Genomic DNA, 17,654 nt, shown 5'->3' on the forward strand with positions numbered 1-17,654 from the left:
GGGGGAACAGTCTATCTATCTATCTATCTATCTATCTATCTACCTATCTTTTTTTATGACTGCACCATTGTTTTTTAATGGAAATATTAAGGATACACTGAGCAACAATTCAACCACGTTTCCCTCAAATTCTGGCTATACATGTCTGCTGTCTTTGGAAACTGTGTTATCTTTCTTCATGGAAGAGACTCAACAATATACTTGGCTGCCTTGAGCTGTCTCTCTCTGTGGTGCATGTTTTATATCACTTAAACCTAAGTGATTTGTTAAAAGCATGGCTCTTTTTTCTATTAAAGTTTCCTAACTTTGTGTTCAGTATGCTTTTATTTCCATCCATCTCTAAGGAGACAAAGGCATCATTGCACAGTTCGTCCACCAGCTTATTCCAGAAATAACCACCAGCAGTCAAACCTGTTGAACCTACAAGGTGCTGAACATTATTAGCACTATCATGACATAGAAGTTTGTAAAGTTCTTTGTGAAAGGGTTTTTCACCACACCTTCCAATTGTTTTAGCGCCCAAAAGATATTGCATTGATGTGATGCATGAACGCAGTGTCAAGGTCTGAATGTGCGTGTGTAAGTTATTACGATGGAACACTTGAATGTCCACACCCCAGGTTATTCACTCGGAAACAAAACTGTTTCTACAGACATCCTCGCCACAACCTCTTCTGAAACTGTTCCAGTCAGTTCACTCATGAGCCTTTAACAAACTGTGCCGCAACAGAACTCACATGAACCACACAATGCTACGAAAAGCATTTGAAAAGGCAGAAAAAAAAACCTTCCAATTTGTAGTTGGAGATCTACTTTTCATTTTTTTGACAAAAAAAAAATATAAGCATGTGTAAAATAAATGATTAAAAGTGACTTGAAAAGTAATAACCCACATTTACAGTTCACACAATCAAAAGAACTGTTAAATGTATTTGTCTGGTGTCTTAATTGAAATCCTTTCTTGTCGATGAGAAGTGGCTGCACCTCAGGATACAATAAATGGCTGACAAACCAGTAAAAAAAAAAAAAAGCATACCATCTTTGCTGTTGCCTCTGGTTTATGAAAACCGACATGAATCAGAGTCAGTGATTTTGCCTTTGCTTTGCATTTCTGTCCTAAGTCCTGTAAGGCATTTTCACTCCCTTTTCTCACACTGACTCTGCATTCTAGCAGCTACGGAAAGTTCAGCATCGGCCAAATTTGCTCTCTGAGCTCCCCCTAGTATTTATATGAGCCAATCCAGATAATTATAACGAGCCTTACGCAGCATAGTTTAATCAAATGTGAAATTCAGATAATTGCATTAAAAGTATTTCTGCTGTGTAATGAGGTGAAATACTTTTGCTACCATGCATACCAGTTATTTATAATCTGACGTGTCTTTGTATTAGGATTGCGTGCATATGAGCTAATGACCAAACAAGCCGTGCAGGGTGTGCAACCTTAGAAAAGGTTTGGCCTTTTGGTGTTTTGCCAGTGGCAGAATTACATTGTTGAAGAAAGAAAATACAAAGCTTTTAAGACATTCATGTTCAAGCTTTTGCGGTAAAAGAAAAGAAAGTGTAACTCAGAGGGTGGAAAGGGAGGCAGAAAGGAATTAAAAAATCTGCATCTGTGAGCAAGTTTTACTTGATGGGCAGCACGAAGAAGCACCCTGTTCTGTTTCACTTAGGAAGCCCAGACGGTTCAGTTACGTCAGCAGGCCCTGCAGGTGCACTTTTGTTTTTTTCATAGCGAGTCCCTTCAGAGGACACAGTTTCTATTTGAGGAGGCTTTCATGCATCATGCCTTCAAGTCCTGCTCCAAGGCCTCTGTCTGCATTTATCATGACTCTTCAGTTGAACAGTGCAGAGCTGGGGGACATGAGGCAGGTGCTTTCACAGGCAGACAGTGTAAGATGATGTTGCAGCTCACTTAACCGTGACCTCAGCCAAAGTGGCTTCAAGAACACTTTTTTTTTTTGATAACATGACACAGCAGAGAAACGTGCCATGTTGCAGCCCTTTATTTATTTTAGCTCTGTCATTCTTGTTATAGCCTTCATCATGCATTCTCAAAATCCTAGTCCACTTTGTGCGTGACTCAGGATTCTGACATGATAGTGAAAAAATAGGATCATGAAGATGGTGTGAAATTAATTATTAATGGTAAATCACTGATAATGTCTCCAAAAGCTCTAAAAATGTGCAAAATCGTACTCCTTATCATACATTAGGAGCCTGTAAATTATCTAAGCGTGCCTAAGGGGAGATAAGGAAATTCATAAAATCAGCTAAATAAGTCTTTGAAGCAAGCATACTTGTTCTGTTACATCAGTTTGCACCGCCAGATTTCACACAGTGCATTAATGTCTTGGAAATCTTGCTTCTGAGATTCGAAACGAACTGAGGAAATTCTTTATCACAACACCACAGCAACACAAATGGAACATGAAAAGGCTAAATGTAGGTCTGATACTTCATGGGTTGATACAGATACAGTCAGATCAGTAGCTGTAGTGAAGTGAAACTGTGTAAGTAAATGGTTTATCTCCCATGTTAATGTGTGGGCCTTGTATTATGTACATTGGAAACCAGAAGTTTACATACACTGTATAAAAAGACACATAACCTTCTTTTCTTATTGTCTGACAATAAACGTGACTAAAGCTATTTTGTTTTAGGTCAATTAGGATTAGCAAAATTATTTCTATTAGTTAAATACCAAAAAAATGTTGCAACTTTTTTCAAAGTCAGAAGTTTACATACAATAAGAATACGATGCCTTCAAACTATCAAACTATTTTGGAAAGCCCAGATGATGATGTCATGGCTTTGGGAGCTTTTAATAGCTCAGTTGACAACATTTGAGTTAATTGGAAGCATACCCATTGATGTATTTTAAGGCTTCCTTTTGTGACAACATGGGAAAATCAGCCAAGAAATCAGCCAAGATATCAGGAAGAGAATTGTGGACCTCCATAAGTCTGGTTCATCCTTGAATACAACTTCCAGATGCCTGAAGGTTCCACGTTCATCTGTTCAAACAATTATATGCAAATATAAACACTATGGGAATGTCCATCCATCATACAGCTAAGGAAGGAGATGGGTTCTGTGTCCCAGAGATGAAGTGTTTTGGTGTGAAATGTGCCCATCAACCTCAAAACAAAAGTAAAAGACCTTGTGAAGATGCTGCTGAAGCTGGTAAGAGTGTCATTATCCACAGTGAAACGAGTCCTGTACCGACATGGGCTGAAAGGCTACTCAGAGATGAAGAAGACATTACCCCAAAAGCAACATAAAAAAGCCAGATTACAGTTTGCAAATGTACACAGAGACAAAGAGCTTCATTTCTGGAGACATGTCCTGTGGTCTGAAGAAACTAAAACTGAACTGTTTGGCCATAATGACCATCGTTACATTTGGAGGAAAAAGGGGGAAGCTTGCAAGCCTGAGAACACCATCCCAACTGTGAAGTACGGGGGTGGCAGCATCATGTGGTGGGGGTGTTTTGCTGCAGGAGGGACTGGTGCACTTCACAAAATAGAGGACATGATGAGGAAAGAACATTATGTGGAAATATTGAAGCAACATCTCAAGACATCAGCCAGGAAGTTAAAGCTTTAAATGAGTCCTCCAAATGGACAATGACCCTAAGCATACCACCAAATTAGTTACAAAGTGACTTCAGGACAACAAAGTCAATGATTTGGAGTGACCATCACAAAGCCCTGATCTCAATCCTATAGAAAATTTGTGGGCAGAGCTGAACAGGTGTGTGCAAGCAAGATTGCCAACAAACCTGACTCAGTTACACCAGTTCTGTCAGGAGGAATGGGCCAGAATACCTGGAAACTATTGTGAGAAGCTTGTGGAAGGAAACCCAAAACATTTGACCCAAGTCATATAGTTTAAAGGCAATGCTCCCAAATACTAAGGACATGTATGGAAACTTGTGACCTCGAAGAAAGTAATACAAAATTCTGTCTCTCATTATTCTGGCATTTAGCAAATAAAAATCATTTAGGGAATCCTAACTGACCAAAAACAAAAGTTTAGTCTGATTTAATGTTAGATAGTGAGAAAATAAGGCTATGTGTCTCTTTATACAGCATGTGCAAACTTCTGGTTGTAAGTGTATTCCTCGCCCTGTTCCAAAGAGAGGCCTTGCTCTTTGGATCCATCACAGCAGTACTTCTTTAATGCTTGTGCTTGGAAATAATGTTTGCTCTGCCCACAACTGGCAAACTAATTTGTTTGTACTGATAATTTGTTTTAGTCTCATTGGCTACAGTCTGTGGTTTCATCCAATCAGCAGATGGACCAGATCCTACAGGTCACTGTGATAGGCATGACATGGATTGTCAATATTGACAAATCCATTGTGGACAGGTACAGTAAATTCTGTCAGTGCATGTGATTGTTTCAGCTTTGCTTCTCCACGTCACATTCAGGCATAACCTTTCATCACTGTGTCTGTGGAATTACTACAGAGCTGGGAAAAGAGTTATTAAGCACCGTTAACATGACTTTCAGAGAGCTTATTTGTAGGATAAGGATTGTGAAAAGTATTTACAAATCTATGCTAGGCTATGCTACTTTTTTTTTTTTTTTTAAACTGCTGGCTTTATATACATACTATACTATATGCTGACTACAATGCACACTAACAGAAAGTGTTTGACCCGGTGGATAAAAAAATCTTTACTTCCACCTGGGCTGTAGTCTTTCACCGCAGGTTATTTGTTTAACTTTTACTGCTTAGTCCTGCTCATAAAGTAGGACATGCAGTGTGCATTTTGGTGGTGGTAATTCCCATGAGCCCCCTGGCATTTCCTCAAAGCTTACCTAATACACCACACTGTCCCATTCCAGGATTCACAGCGGTCAATGGATTTAACACAAGCATGCACACAGCTGTGTTTAAATTCAAGGACTCACATACTTAAAACTTAGTGGAAACAGGACACACTGGTAAGTTGGACATTGCCACCTAGTGGTATGGTAGGTGGGTCTTTAAATTATTAGGATTTTTTTTCTTCCCCACAAGAGAAAACTTATAAAAGCTAATCACTAACTTTGGCGGATTCCAGGTGTGACATAAAAGGAGCCGATAAGTTCCAAAACAAATACAGAATTGCACAGATCAGGGCGCCCCTGTAGCTCACCTAATTAAGTGGGCGACCCATGAACAGGGGCTATAATTCCCTGATGCAGCAGTCGTGGGTTCGACTCCTGCTCACGACTCTTTGCCGCAGGTCTCTCCCCATTCTTCTCCCCCCTTTCCTGTCTATCTCTAACAAATACAGGCAAAAAACAAAAATAAAATAAAATAAATTGCACAGATCAAACTTGGGAAAGTAGGATTTATTCAATGCCATTATTACAAATTTATAAAATGCTAATGGTCTGTAAGAAAAAGCATCATGTAAAGGATTTCACGCAGTTGGAATCCATTAGAAATACATTCAATTTCTTAAAAAACTATAATGCATTATAACACTCCACTGAGCCTGGTCGTGATTGTAAAGTATTTTTCATCTTCTTAGTGCATCTTTTTTTTTTTTTTAAATATTTGTTTGAAATAATCTGTTTAGAGGATCTGGTACATAAATCAGGTCTGATGTATAAAATAATAAATGGCTAAAATGAAGACACAACCATAATTACATACTGAAAATGAAAGAATGAATGGGCAGAGTTGTGTGAGGTGAAAAAGCTGCATAACAGATGTAACAGCGTGTAGCAGTGAATATTGCTATACTAGTATGCTCTGGATGATTCCCCCACACCAATATCTTGCTCAAATCTTCTGTTTAATTCATATATACAAAACTAATGTGCTTTTTTAATAAAAGTGGAATCTGAAGCCATATCTAACAAACAAGAATGTCCCATTCCTGAGGTGAAATGCAGCTATTTTTTGATCACTTGAAGATCTCGTTTTCTAAGTCAGTCATGAGTGTTTTTTTTGTTTTACTACAGTGTTGGTTTGGATGTACACTAATCTCAGAGCACAGGAATGCAAAGCACGAGGATGTTTTTCCAGGCACTCGTTTTGCTTCTGTGAAACTGTTCCTTTACAAAAAGCAAAAAAGTTCAAACAGAATAAGCACAAAAATCTGGGAAAAAATGGTTGGGATTACTGAAATATGAAAACAAAAACATTCTCTGAGCCTTTTGAAAAGTTATGTAAAAGCATTTATGTAGAAAGAGGTTAGAGTCAGAATGGAGGCAGAAATATAATCAGAAAGGCAAGAAGTGTGCTATAATCATAGTGTAAAAAATTGAGAAATCAAGACAAATCACATCTATTGGTGTTGCAAAAATATGGAAGACTGTAATGTTGGCAGCCTCTTTCTCTGGAGCCATTCCCATTGGGCTAGACTTCTGTAAATAATGGAAAAACATGGACCACAGACCAGAGGACGGGGACTCTGTAAACATGAAGACATTGTGCTTACAAGATACTTAGTCTTGCGCAGGGGTTTAAAGTGGCATCAGACCCAGGTGAGAGCAGAGAGAGGGCTTGGAGTCATGTCCATGCAAGGCCCCAGGGACACCAAGTTTCCATTTGCTATGACTGGTCACTTGGTGATTGTAGAGCAGAAATACTTCACGAACACGTCAGTTGCTCTTGAGTAGCTCAATGCATCCCTGCAATAGAGTCACATTGTTCTGTGGAGACAAAAGTAACTTGTTGGGTTATTTCTAAATAACAGAGTGGATTCTGTTTAAAGCCTAGAGAACTATCATTGTGCCTCAGGCTGACAGTATATGTGCTGGATATTACATTCCAGTGTCTGTTACCTTTTTCCCAGAACTAACTGGACCATTTCAATTTCAATGGATTGATTTCAAAAGGGTCAGTGTATATTATTCCCCTCTCAAATGAAAGTAAGTGTACTCCAATTAACCAAAACGCTAATTTTGATTGGCATTTTGTGAGCCTGATGTTGTAAGGAATCCAAAATGAGTAAATATAGCATTATGTGCAATAGTTAAACCAACCTAGATTCTAATAAACATACACAGAACAGCTAAAAGGCATAAACAGCACATAAAACACACTTTAAAACAACACTCTCAGGTATTTTCTAATCGCATATATCATGGATATTTATAAAGATGTGATGTTTTAGCTTGATGTATCAAACACTTTGTAAAGTACTTGATATATCAATGTGAAATTTTATTGAAACCATTTTAAATATTTATAGTTTATGATAAAAATGTTAAAAGCAAATCAAAGATGATCAAGCAGAAGGCCCACGATGGTCTGAGAGGGAATAATTCAGATATATTGTGAGTATAATCTTGTTAAAGCTGGAAGAGGACATCAGTGTTGACATTGTTGATTTCCAATAAGCCATTACGTAAAATTATGGTTAATTAGCAGTAAGACAGGGACTGACTAATTCATCGTGGTATTGAATTCCATTGATGTGATGCTCTGAAAGAAACGATGACTGAGTCGCCTCTACCAGCAATTAAACAGTAAGTAAACGGTCGTTTTTCTTGTTGAGGATTACATACACAAGTAGGTGAAAGTTGATGGAAATTGATAAAAACCATTGTTTTTTTAGGCAGTATACCAATTCCAGCCAGTGCATGTAGAATTCTTTGTATGTACCAATTTATAATGTTTCATTCGTAAACTTTGATGTATGTAGGTACAAGATGAATTAATCACACTGTGTGTTTGCTATGGTAGTTGATTATTAAACTTCATCTTTATTAGACTACAGACCAAAGACTATGTGCCAATGGGAATGTTATAGTATTTTTTATTACCTTAAATATCACCACACTAGATCACAAAATAAAGATGCTACACACCCTTGCGGATAAGTTGCCTTTAATGTGCCGCTCACCTTGGCATGTTTGATCTCAAGCTCAGCCATCTCTATGAGGTTCTTCCTGAAGGCCACGACACGTCTGCCCTTGAAGCTGGTGAGTTCTGAGGATAACATTGTAAAATGCTATTCACTGCACAAACAAAGAGACAAATACAGAATAAATCTGCATATGTTACGCATGAATGCACAAACCTTTCTTCCCAGACTCTGAGAGCTTGTCAAATTTCTGCAGGCAGTGCTGCTGATGTTCCTCTGCCTGGGGAATGTCCTTGCTCTTCAGTCGAGCCTTGTCCAAGGCCTTGTTAGAGTTCTCATAGTCAGCTAAGGCCCGGGCTCGCCTGTACAGAAGGTCCTAACAGACGTGTTTGAAATAGTTTTACAGGAGTATAAAAAAGAACAAACAGGCAACCTAAAGAAGCAGTGCAACCTAATCCTTCAAAAACGATTTGTTTGGAAAACAAAAATATGACATTGTCACTATAACAATGCTACAAGGAGGACACTGAGCATGCCCATTTCGTGCTACATTTCACAAAGAAATACACCCTTCTCATGTATCACATCTCCTGCAAGGCAGGATATTTTCTCTGCATATTTTACCTCTAAATTTCCGTTCCAGTTACCTCATGAAGGACAATGGGGATTAATACTGCACATTTTATCTCACCTTAGCAGCCTGGATGTCTCTCATATAGTATCTTAGCAGCTCTGTGAGTTTCAGCTCCTGGTCAGATGCTACTCTTCCCTCCACTTTCTGCAGAGACACAAATAAAGGTATATAGTAGATTCCAGAAAGTTGTGTATAAATTCTGACAAATATTTACAGGTGTCTCATTTTGTTGGTACATAAGGTTTTACTCACTCGTAGCTTCTCAAACAGATCTGACAACTTGTCCAGGTTCCTGAGGAGAAAAAAAAATCCAAGCCACAACATGAAAATCTCTGCAATATAATTTTAATAAAGGGATGATGCACTTCAGTTAGTAAGCAATTATCACCTCAACAGAGATCTCATAATCTTCACGTCATGTCTTTGAATGAAAATGATCAAATTATGCATTCCACTCACTTCTTATTTCCTGTACTATCCTCAGCAGAGATACTGTTCAGAGTGGCAGAGATGTGAATATAGTCATCCGCAATACCTGGAACATAAAAAATAAACTCAAATCAAAACTAAGCAAATTAAAAAAAACAAATAAACAAACAAAAAAACAACTTCATTAATTATATTGTATGGTACCACTCAGAAAAGCAATTTAATATTGCAATTTAAAAACCCTCTCATACTTTTGTGTGAACGAGTCATTTTCTCGGCTTTGGCAGTGGAATCTTTAATCTTGCTGTAGTAGTCGAGCAGGAACGTCTTCTCCTGCTCGAAAAAGTCATCAACTTCCTGTGTAGGACACAAAAACACAAAACGGTAACTGGAGAAGTGACCACAACATTGCATCTGTAATGCCATCATACATATACTGTAAGCAGATAATGCAGAAGCCCCACCTTTATTCCTGAGATGAGGACCTCATCCGCTGACTTAACCATGTTCTTAAAGAATCCTCCAAACATTTCCTTGGCGTTCTTTCTTCTCACACTGAGCTAAATAGACAGGAATATGAGAGGAATGTGATTTATTTATAAAAGCTTATTATTGGGAACTAAGTAGGAATTGAAGAAATGTTTGAGCTTCTACCAACAGTTCATTTTTTATCACTATGTTTCACTGCTCTATGCTCCCTTATCATACGACAACTGAGATATAGTATATAAAGTGTTAACCAAGTTCTGTTAGCAAACACCACAGCCACTGAATGACAAAGACTACATAGATAAGCATAACTGCTGATCACAGCAGGATGTAAGCCATGTGTCACAAGTCTCCAGTAAACTCTACTTCCTCTCTTTCCAACTGACAGCCCAGGAAAGGAAGTCAGCATTATGAAGAACTCACATCCTGGTCATACTCTAAGAAAATCTGGAAGTTTCTGTCTTTGCTTAAAATGGGGTGAGAAGACAATCTCTGCAGGAAGACTTCATGCACTTGGACAGTTTTCTTGAACACAGCCAGGTATTCACTGAAAAGTATAAAAAAACAACAACAATAATATGTTACACAGATAATATTTCTTATTGAAAAACAATATATCATGTAGGTTTATGGACATGACAAGAAATGGTACAACTCAATACATGGCATTTTGTTTGAATGTCACACTCACGCCTCCAGCTCCTGCTTCATTTTAGTGTATTCCTCCTTAGTCATAGTGGCTTCGCCCTCCCCCAGTTTATGCATCTTCTCTCTGGGGCTCTCAAAGTCAGGCTTTGGGGGCGCTGGTGGAATCTATGAATGATAATACAAGAAATAAATTAAAGATTTGTGACAGGTTAAATTGTCTAAATGTGTAATATACTATACAGCTTTTACCAAAAATATTATTCAGATGAGGATTAACAATGCTAGATAGTGTTTTTGTTTTGTAATTTACACATAACAAAAAACCTGTGTGCCGTCGACGTCATTCCTTTTCATGGATTATATGACCACCAAAGACAAACTGTGATATTACAGCATCTAAGTTGTGTCTACAAGTACAACTCACTATTAGGCCAGCATAGTCCTCTGTCTCAACCAGAGTGTCATGTAGCCAGATGAAGTCTTCATGCTGCCTGGGAACAGAGAACTCTGGCTTCTGGAAAGAGCTAAGTGTAGTCTGGGGAAAGAGTGAATTTGTAAAGACATTGTTGACATATGAGCAAACATCATTACAGAATATGTTAAAGGTTTGGATTAATTTCATGTGTAAGAATATGACTGTGTGGGAGCTACAAACGATTGTTTTTTTACCTTTGTATGGACTGTAAACTTGACTTTGTCCCTTTCACAGAGTGCATCAGGAATGTCAATGAGAAGAGAGGCATCGTTGTTTAAGTCCACAGACACCGAACGCAACTAAGGAATAAAGAATACAACAAGGTTATCCAGGAAAAAAATAATTACCTGCCTGATTTTACGTAAAATGTCCCTTATTGTGTAAAAATGCTTGTACAAGTATTTCTTAGGGTAACTTGTTTTTTAATGCTGCTATCAAGAAGCATTCAACAAGTCAGTCTAGTGCCTTGTGTGGCAGCTTTGCCACCATTAGTGTGTGTGTGACCTGATGAACAGGAAACACTGTAAAAACACTTTGTAGAACCGAACTAACGTTAAAAGGTGCTATATCCGTGTGATCATTTATTATGACAAGTCTGGTGTCTTAACATCATTCTTGACCATACCTTAAATTCAATTTGATTCTCTTTAGGTGTTTCTTTATGGCACTGTGGCTTTAAACTGTAAAAGAGTGGGACTGCATGTAGATAGACACCATGAACCTTATCAAGCACAGCTTACAGCAGTTTCAGTATGAATGAATTACAAGTCCCAGAATGTATTAGACGGAGCACACGTAATGTTTCTAAACCACCAGGTCTTCATCAGGACTCAATATATAATCAGTCAATACCATTATCTCTATGTGTGTGCGCTCTACTTTTCTCCTTTATTGACTCTCTTGTCTGCGCCCGACCTAAATATGGAACCAGCTGTGCACACAATCTCTTTTGCTCTGTATCCATATTTCTCAGATGTAACAGCAACAGCAAAATCCTAGCCTGTTAAGCATCTCTCCAAATTCCCTGTGTCTGGAGTCTTTTCTGACATTATACAGAGGTATACAGTTCAGAGGAATGTTCTGTTAGCAGCTACGATGTTGAGAGCCCCAAACCATCAGCGTCTTTCTAGTTCAACCCCTACCACTGGAGTTAGGTAAAACATAGTAGACTGGAAACATAGAACCTAATCTCAAACCATACAGATCATCAAGAATTAAAAAAAACACTTTCTCTACGATGCACAGGGGACCTTAGAAATCAGAAGAGTAAAGAACTGTAACATTACAAGTTTTTATTCCATGAATTAAGCATCCTGAGTTGTTGTTGTTGTTGTTGTTGGGTAAATAGCCTGAAGGCACATGCTCCGGTCCTGCTTGGGCTTAAAATTTAGGTCCACAATCTTGTTGATCTGTTATCTTATAGCATAAAAAAATTAACATAGTTCAATATTTACTGTCTTGCTGGTGAAATAAACATTGTCAGTTTATAAGGTGGAGCCATGTAAAACTCCTGAATTCGTGAGGATGATCGTTCTCTTTTAGTAAGAACTGTTTTAGTGAGGTGTTAGTACATCTTTGAGCTCAATTTTGAAACAATAATATCAGTTTGTAGCTTTATCTTACTGATTAAGATGGCATGAATATGAGAAACTCCTTGTATTACACAATATTCTTCAAAAGCACCACAAACCACATCCCGTAAAATTTCCATGACTCCATATCTGCCAGAATGCTACTAGTTTTAGTTCACAGCAAGTCCACCGCTTTGCCACAGTTCCTGAAAACGTAATTTAATCCAGCAAACACGTAGAGACACAGATTTATGGCATACACCGGCTACGTGACTTTTCTGTTGCAATGGACGTTAGCGTTAACTGTTGCGTCTGTTAACACGTTCACTGTCAGGAAAAAAAAAAGATGTCACAGTAGCAAACAAAACTTTTTAGCAGTCGACACGCTATTTGAATTACACCTCTCGTCAGCTTTATCGATAAAACGACAGCTAGCTTTAGCTTCGAAGCTAGCGTTATGCAGACCGAAAACAACTCAGTAACTTAGCCGGAGAGCAGCGACCGTTAATGTTAGCTATCTGCAAACTACCAGGGCTGGCTTTTGGTGCAGTTTACACGCCAACACCCATTTAACTCACCTTTTCTTTGCTGCTTTCGTCTATGGATGTCATGGTGGGGCTGAAGTCGACCGAAAGGCAAGAAAAAGGCCAACCCAAATAACAAAACTGTATGCAGGAAGCTTTCTCTCCGGTGGCTGGTTAGCCTCCTAACAAGCTGTCAAATCGTTTTTTCGCCCCATCCTGACGATGAAAGATTAAATCCCGCCTTAACTGAATATGACTGGATAGTGTCGACTTTACAAAAGCTACGATTGGTTTTTGACCTAATCAGTCATAACGCATTTCTGTACCTGTGGTTGGACATGGCTAAAGTTTCACGACAACTTCTTGTTAAACAGCAAAATTGCACTTTATTATCGTTAAGCAACGGAGCAGTGAGACTTAAATGAGCGGAAAAGTAAATGAAAGTGAATACAATGAGTTCTACCCACACGGATGTATTTCAATGATACACCGCCCCTTATGGGTAATGTAGTTTTTACTTAACGGAAGTTTGTGCACCCAAAAACGCGCGTCGTTTAGAAACAGTTGTGTTCGTTAAACTGGAACATGTTGGGGCAAGTACTGGCGCAAAAACGAAGGCTTTTTTAAAATGTACTTAAAAAACAAAAAACGTAGAAACCTCTGAAGTAAGTAGTTGTTCGGTAGCTAACACAACTGTAGTGTCCCGAGCCTGCTGCGTTAAAGTCGCCAGAATGTTCGTCCTTAAACGTGTTTTGTCCGCTGTGCCTCAAAGCACCTCCCTCTGTGTGAGTCACTTTTCTGCCTGTTATTGCCTCAAAACATCCAGAAAAAGCAGCCCGTACAGTTCAGTGGACAGTGAGCGCTACTCTTCTCTGGTGAAGTCCGTCATGTCCTCCAGGGTCAGTTCCCAAACCCCCGAGACCCTCCAAGCGGAAGATGAGCACATCTATGGACCTGTTGTCAAAGCTCAAACTCCTACCAAGCAGGAGAAGAGGGAACCTAAAACCCTGCATCCCTTCTTGAACTATGAGGAGACTGTAGAAACAGAAGAGCCGGAGTCGTCGGGACCTCCAGCACGGATTTCGTTGAACAGAGATCAGGGCAGGTCCTTCGTACCGAGTGTGACCAGGATCCTTCAACAGACTCTTTCCTCGGAGCAGATCTTCTACCTGGAGAGATGGAAGAGGAGGATGGTCGCAGAGCTTGGAGAGGAAGGCTTCAAACAACACAGTCAGAGTAAGATTTCTAACACAAATGTAAAATGCTGCTGATATATCTGTCTTATCATCAGATTACACATTACAGTCGTCCTCAGATTTATTCATACTCTTCCATTAAAGAAAAGGCAAAATTCACAATAGTCACTTAAATAACTAGAAACTGAAAAAAGTAATAATAAACAAAAATTTTCAAAATTATAATTTAGTGATATAAGCATTGCTTTTGAATTGTGGTTGAAAAGAATAATTTAAAAAAAACAAAAAACTGTCCCGGACAAGTTAGAGCACTTTGCTGATGAGCAGTGGGCCAAAATACCTGTCAACAGGTGCAGAAGTCTGATTGAGAGTTACAGAAAACACTTGATTGCAGTGATTGGCTCAAAGGGTTGTTCAACAAGATATTTGTTTACAGGTCCCATCATGCGTGTTTACTTGTGTTTTTTTATTATTACTATTATTTATTTTTTTTTTACAAATTTTTGTTGAACCTCAATTCAAAAGCAATGTAATGAATTTCATTACATTTTTATTTATTATTACTTTTGTCAATTTTATTTCTGTATGTGTCTGTCTTATCATGAGATTGCACATTATTTAGTGGGTAATCCTCTCATATATCCCCATTGGCAAGATAAACTAAAAAGTAACCCAGGGATGTTGTACTCCAACAGATTTATTCAGACAAGGGAAGCTTCTCCATTCAGCTCTGGAGGACATTCTGACTTCAGGTGTAGCATGGAAGGACACAAGTTCTTCAGAGACACCAGAGTATCCAGCTGACGTACAGGGATATCTGCAGAGCATCTCTCACATACTGGAGGATGTCAGTGCAGTGAGAGCCATTGAAAGCACCGTACAACATGGCACACTGAACTACCTGGGAATTGTGGACTGTGTTGCTCGCTACAGGTAAAAATCTTTTGACTAAGTTAAAGTACTTTTTCCGTACGAGACCTGATTTTTCTCACCATAGTCCACCTTTTTCTACAGGGGTGTACTTTGTGTTATTGACTGGAAGACTTCAGAAAAACCCAAACCATTCCTAAGCAACACATATGACAACCCTGTTCAAGTGGCAGCCTACGCCGGGGCTTTGAACAGTGACGGCAACTATAAATATCAGGTGATCTATTGAGACAAATGATGTGATGAGCTTGTAATTTTCAGCTTTTAACCGTCTCTCAGCCTAAAGTCAAATTCTTTTCTTAACTTTTCTGCCTCCATGTGTCACACACTGATCTCTTCTCCTTGCAGGTTGAAAATGGACTCATTGTTGTGGCCTACAAGGACGGCTCACCTGCCCACGCTCACCAACTCAGTTCAGAGCTGATGTTGGAGTACTGGAAGACTTGGTTGCTAAGGCTTGAAGAATTTACAGAAAATAGGTAAAAACAGTCAGTAATTTTAAGTCATGTTTTATTAAAATATAAATGCACAAATTTTCAGAATCTTGTAGTATTTGCCTACATAAACTAGTGAGAGTGAGTCAAGAGGAATCAAACTGAGGACGCACTAATTAAGTAACAGTCTGAGCATGTCAACTTCTTCTTATGCTTGAATTTTTAAAGATCAAATTGTTAATTGAACAAATATTTACTAATGTTCCTTGAAATGACCAAATGTGTCCCCAGAAGATTGAATTTAATTTATACACAGTCAGAGTAGTCTGGATAATTACCAATCAGCATTAAATAATGTATCTATATATGCATATAATTGATGTTAAGATTGATTCTTTTTTTTCATTTCAGAGCCGGTACTTCAAGTACACTGCCAGAAAAGAGATGAGCTGTGTCTGGAAAGATCTGCATTCACTGAAAATATAAGTTGTTCAAGTGCAGTACATGGGCTACAGATAATAACATTTTAACCACATTTCTGACTTGCATTTCTAGTTTAACTCTCCAATTTTCTATTCTTCAAAGACAAGTGAAATGAGCTCAGACTCAAACCATAACTTATTATTCTTAGATATTCAGCAGTTAATTGGAAAGTCTTACTTTCACTAAATATTTAATATTCATTAAATTCAAACCAGGCTTCCCTGTAAGAGGGATCTTCGATAAAGCCCAGGTTTGTAAAGAGCCTGTAGGAGGCCGTGTTCTCCTCCTCTATGAAGCAGTACACTGGGTGGCCCAGGGCATGGTGTCTCTTGGCCATGCTGCTGATCAGGACTTTGGCGTAGCCTTTCCCTCGGTGCTCCGGCACAGTGTACAACATTCCCATGGCGCACGAGTCGTAGGTGAGGATCCACGACACGGGCCGTCCGTCTGCACCCAGCACGCAGCAGGAGGGGAACTTTGAAATCATGCTGCGGATCATCCCAACAGCTCCCTCGTACTTGCCAAACTTCCACGTGTCATTCACCAAACCAATGTGTGATTCATCCAGGGAGCTTAGTGAGATCCTGGAGCTGATGCACAACAGAGCAGATAGCTTTTCAGAGCAGAATCTTTTTATTTATTAATAAATATGAAACCTAAGATGATGACTTGTCTGATGCTGTGATTAACATGGAAAGGTCATACCTGTCTATAGAGGGAAGCTTGGAGACATCCTCTAGTCTCATCATGTGACACACTGATATCTTCTTGCAGGGCACGTTTTTCTCAGATGCCACTTTTTTTAATATCTCCAGATGGGAAAGGTTGATTCCTTGAATATAAGCAATCAAGAGCTGTATTGTGTGAAACTTCATTTGTATTCATACTGTGTGTATTTGATTTATTGAGAAAATGCCTTATGAAAACATGATTAAAGTTCCACTTGCTCTGTCTATCAGAGGTGCAGCCATGCTTGTAAACCATAAATGTGCAAATGTGGATGTATTTAAAGGACTAAAAAAAAAATACAGCAAAAAAAAATCCATTCATAGTTGCTCTGACCTTTTGTTGATTCTCCCTCGAGCAATTTTCTCTTTACAGCGCTATATAATGACAGTAAGGTGGAGACCTTTGTCCTCATAACTTTTTTTTGTGGTATAGTGTGATGACAAAGTGGTGTCATATCACTAAATGATATGTCAGTACAATGGAGGACTTTGATCACAATGAAAGTTGATAAAATTCAAAACAAAGCCAAATGTATACCTTAAAATCAGAGGAGACAAAATGAGATTTAACAGAATGTCATTGCTATGTTGTTACTGAGTGATGTAGTTAGGGTCCGAGCAATCCAGTGCAAGGACCCTATTGAAACCCTTGTGATTATTATTATTATGGTACGCAAACTCTGAACGCATTTTTGAGGGCCTAAACGTGCTCGAAAACTCACCAAAATCGCCATGCACTTCAGGACTGGCGGAAATCAGAAACTATCAGAGACACGAACATGTCACTGCCAAAATGGCCCCACAGCGCCAACTTGAAAATTTCAACACAATCCTGTCGGAAGCACGTTTGCCCTAGAACTACACAATTTCATATGCATATAGAGCTGGTCGGCACGAACAAAAAACTCTCCGCTCCAAGCTGTAAAATGCAACACGACTCAACTGCGCCCCCTACAATATTTCAACATAGTCCCATCGCGGCTACGTTCACCTACAACTACAAAATTCGCCACACGTGTAACAACTTGTGCCGCACAAAAAAGTCCATTTGCATGTTTCTGTAAATCCAACAGGAAATCTGCCATGTTGGAAAAACGGCCATTTTCGAAATCAAACTCCTCCTAGGGGGTTCGTCGTACACACCTGAAATTTGGTAGGCACAAACTACATGACGTGGTGACTAAAAGTTCTTCAAATGCTCCGCAGATGAGGCCCGGTTTGGAAATGGCGGCCCGTCCAATTTCGATCAGTGGCCATTTTGTCCATTTTCGCTGTGTTTTTTGCATTCAACTGACT

The 17,654-nt window shown here is 38.9% G+C and overlaps 3 protein-coding genes across 4 annotated transcripts in view; 1 reads left to right on the top strand and 2 right to left on the bottom strand.

Annotated features, from left to right (window-relative positions):
• Positions 1–5,330: 5,330 nt before the first annotated feature.
• Positions 5,331–12,792, bottom strand: snx5 (sorting nexin 5). The gene is made up of 13 exons (XM_008283483.1): positions 12,642–12,792; positions 10,687–10,791; positions 10,442–10,552; positions 10,061–10,182; positions 9,793–9,916; positions 9,345–9,440; positions 9,132–9,237; positions 8,911–8,986; positions 8,704–8,743; positions 8,509–8,595; positions 8,034–8,193; positions 7,857–7,942; positions 5,331–6,660 (listed from the first exon to the last, which is right to left on the bottom strand). The coding sequence occupies exons 1-13, from the start codon at positions 12,672–12,674 to the stop codon at positions 6,610–6,612; spliced, it is 1,197 nt and encodes a 398-aa protein (XP_008281705.1). The 5' UTR covers positions 12,675–12,792; the 3' UTR covers positions 5,331–6,609.
• A 289-nt stretch (positions 12,793–13,081) lies between these two features.
• mgme1 (mitochondrial genome maintenance exonuclease 1) lies at positions 13,082–15,595 on the top strand. 2 transcript variants are annotated; one of them, XM_008283486.1, is made up of 5 exons: positions 13,082–13,823; positions 14,479–14,716; positions 14,798–14,930; positions 15,062–15,201; positions 15,559–15,593. In XM_008283486.1, the coding sequence occupies exons 1-4, from the start codon at positions 13,319–13,321 to the stop codon at positions 15,194–15,196; spliced, it is 1,011 nt and encodes a 336-aa protein (XP_008281708.1). In that variant the 5' UTR covers positions 13,082–13,318; the 3' UTR covers positions 15,197–15,201; positions 15,559–15,593. The 2 variants fall into 2 exon arrangements, with proteins under 2 accessions (XP_008281708.1, XP_008281707.1); XM_008283485.1 differs by having other exon boundaries at positions 13,083–13,823; positions 15,062–15,192; positions 15,559–15,595.
• LOC103358485 (glycine N-acyltransferase) overlaps positions 15,372–17,654 on the bottom strand; it is a 3,589-nt gene continuing 1,306 nt past the window's right edge. Inside the window, exons 4-5 of the mRNA XM_008283484.1 lie at positions 16,336–16,462; positions 15,372–16,220 (exon numbers count right to left, since the gene is read on the bottom strand). Of these exons, the coding sequence (XP_008281706.1) occupies positions 15,821–16,220; positions 16,336–16,462 (527 nt within the window). The 3' untranslated portion in view covers positions 15,372–15,820. The remainder of the gene's footprint in view (positions 16,221–16,335; positions 16,463–17,654) is intronic.

The sequence above is a fragment of the Stegastes partitus genome, unplaced genomic scaffold (assembly GCF_000690725.1).
Source record: "Stegastes partitus isolate 25-593 unplaced genomic scaffold, Stegastes_partitus-1.0.2 Scaffold314, whole genome shotgun sequence".
Lineage (NCBI taxonomy): Eukaryota > Metazoa > Chordata > Actinopteri > Pomacentridae > Stegastes > Stegastes partitus.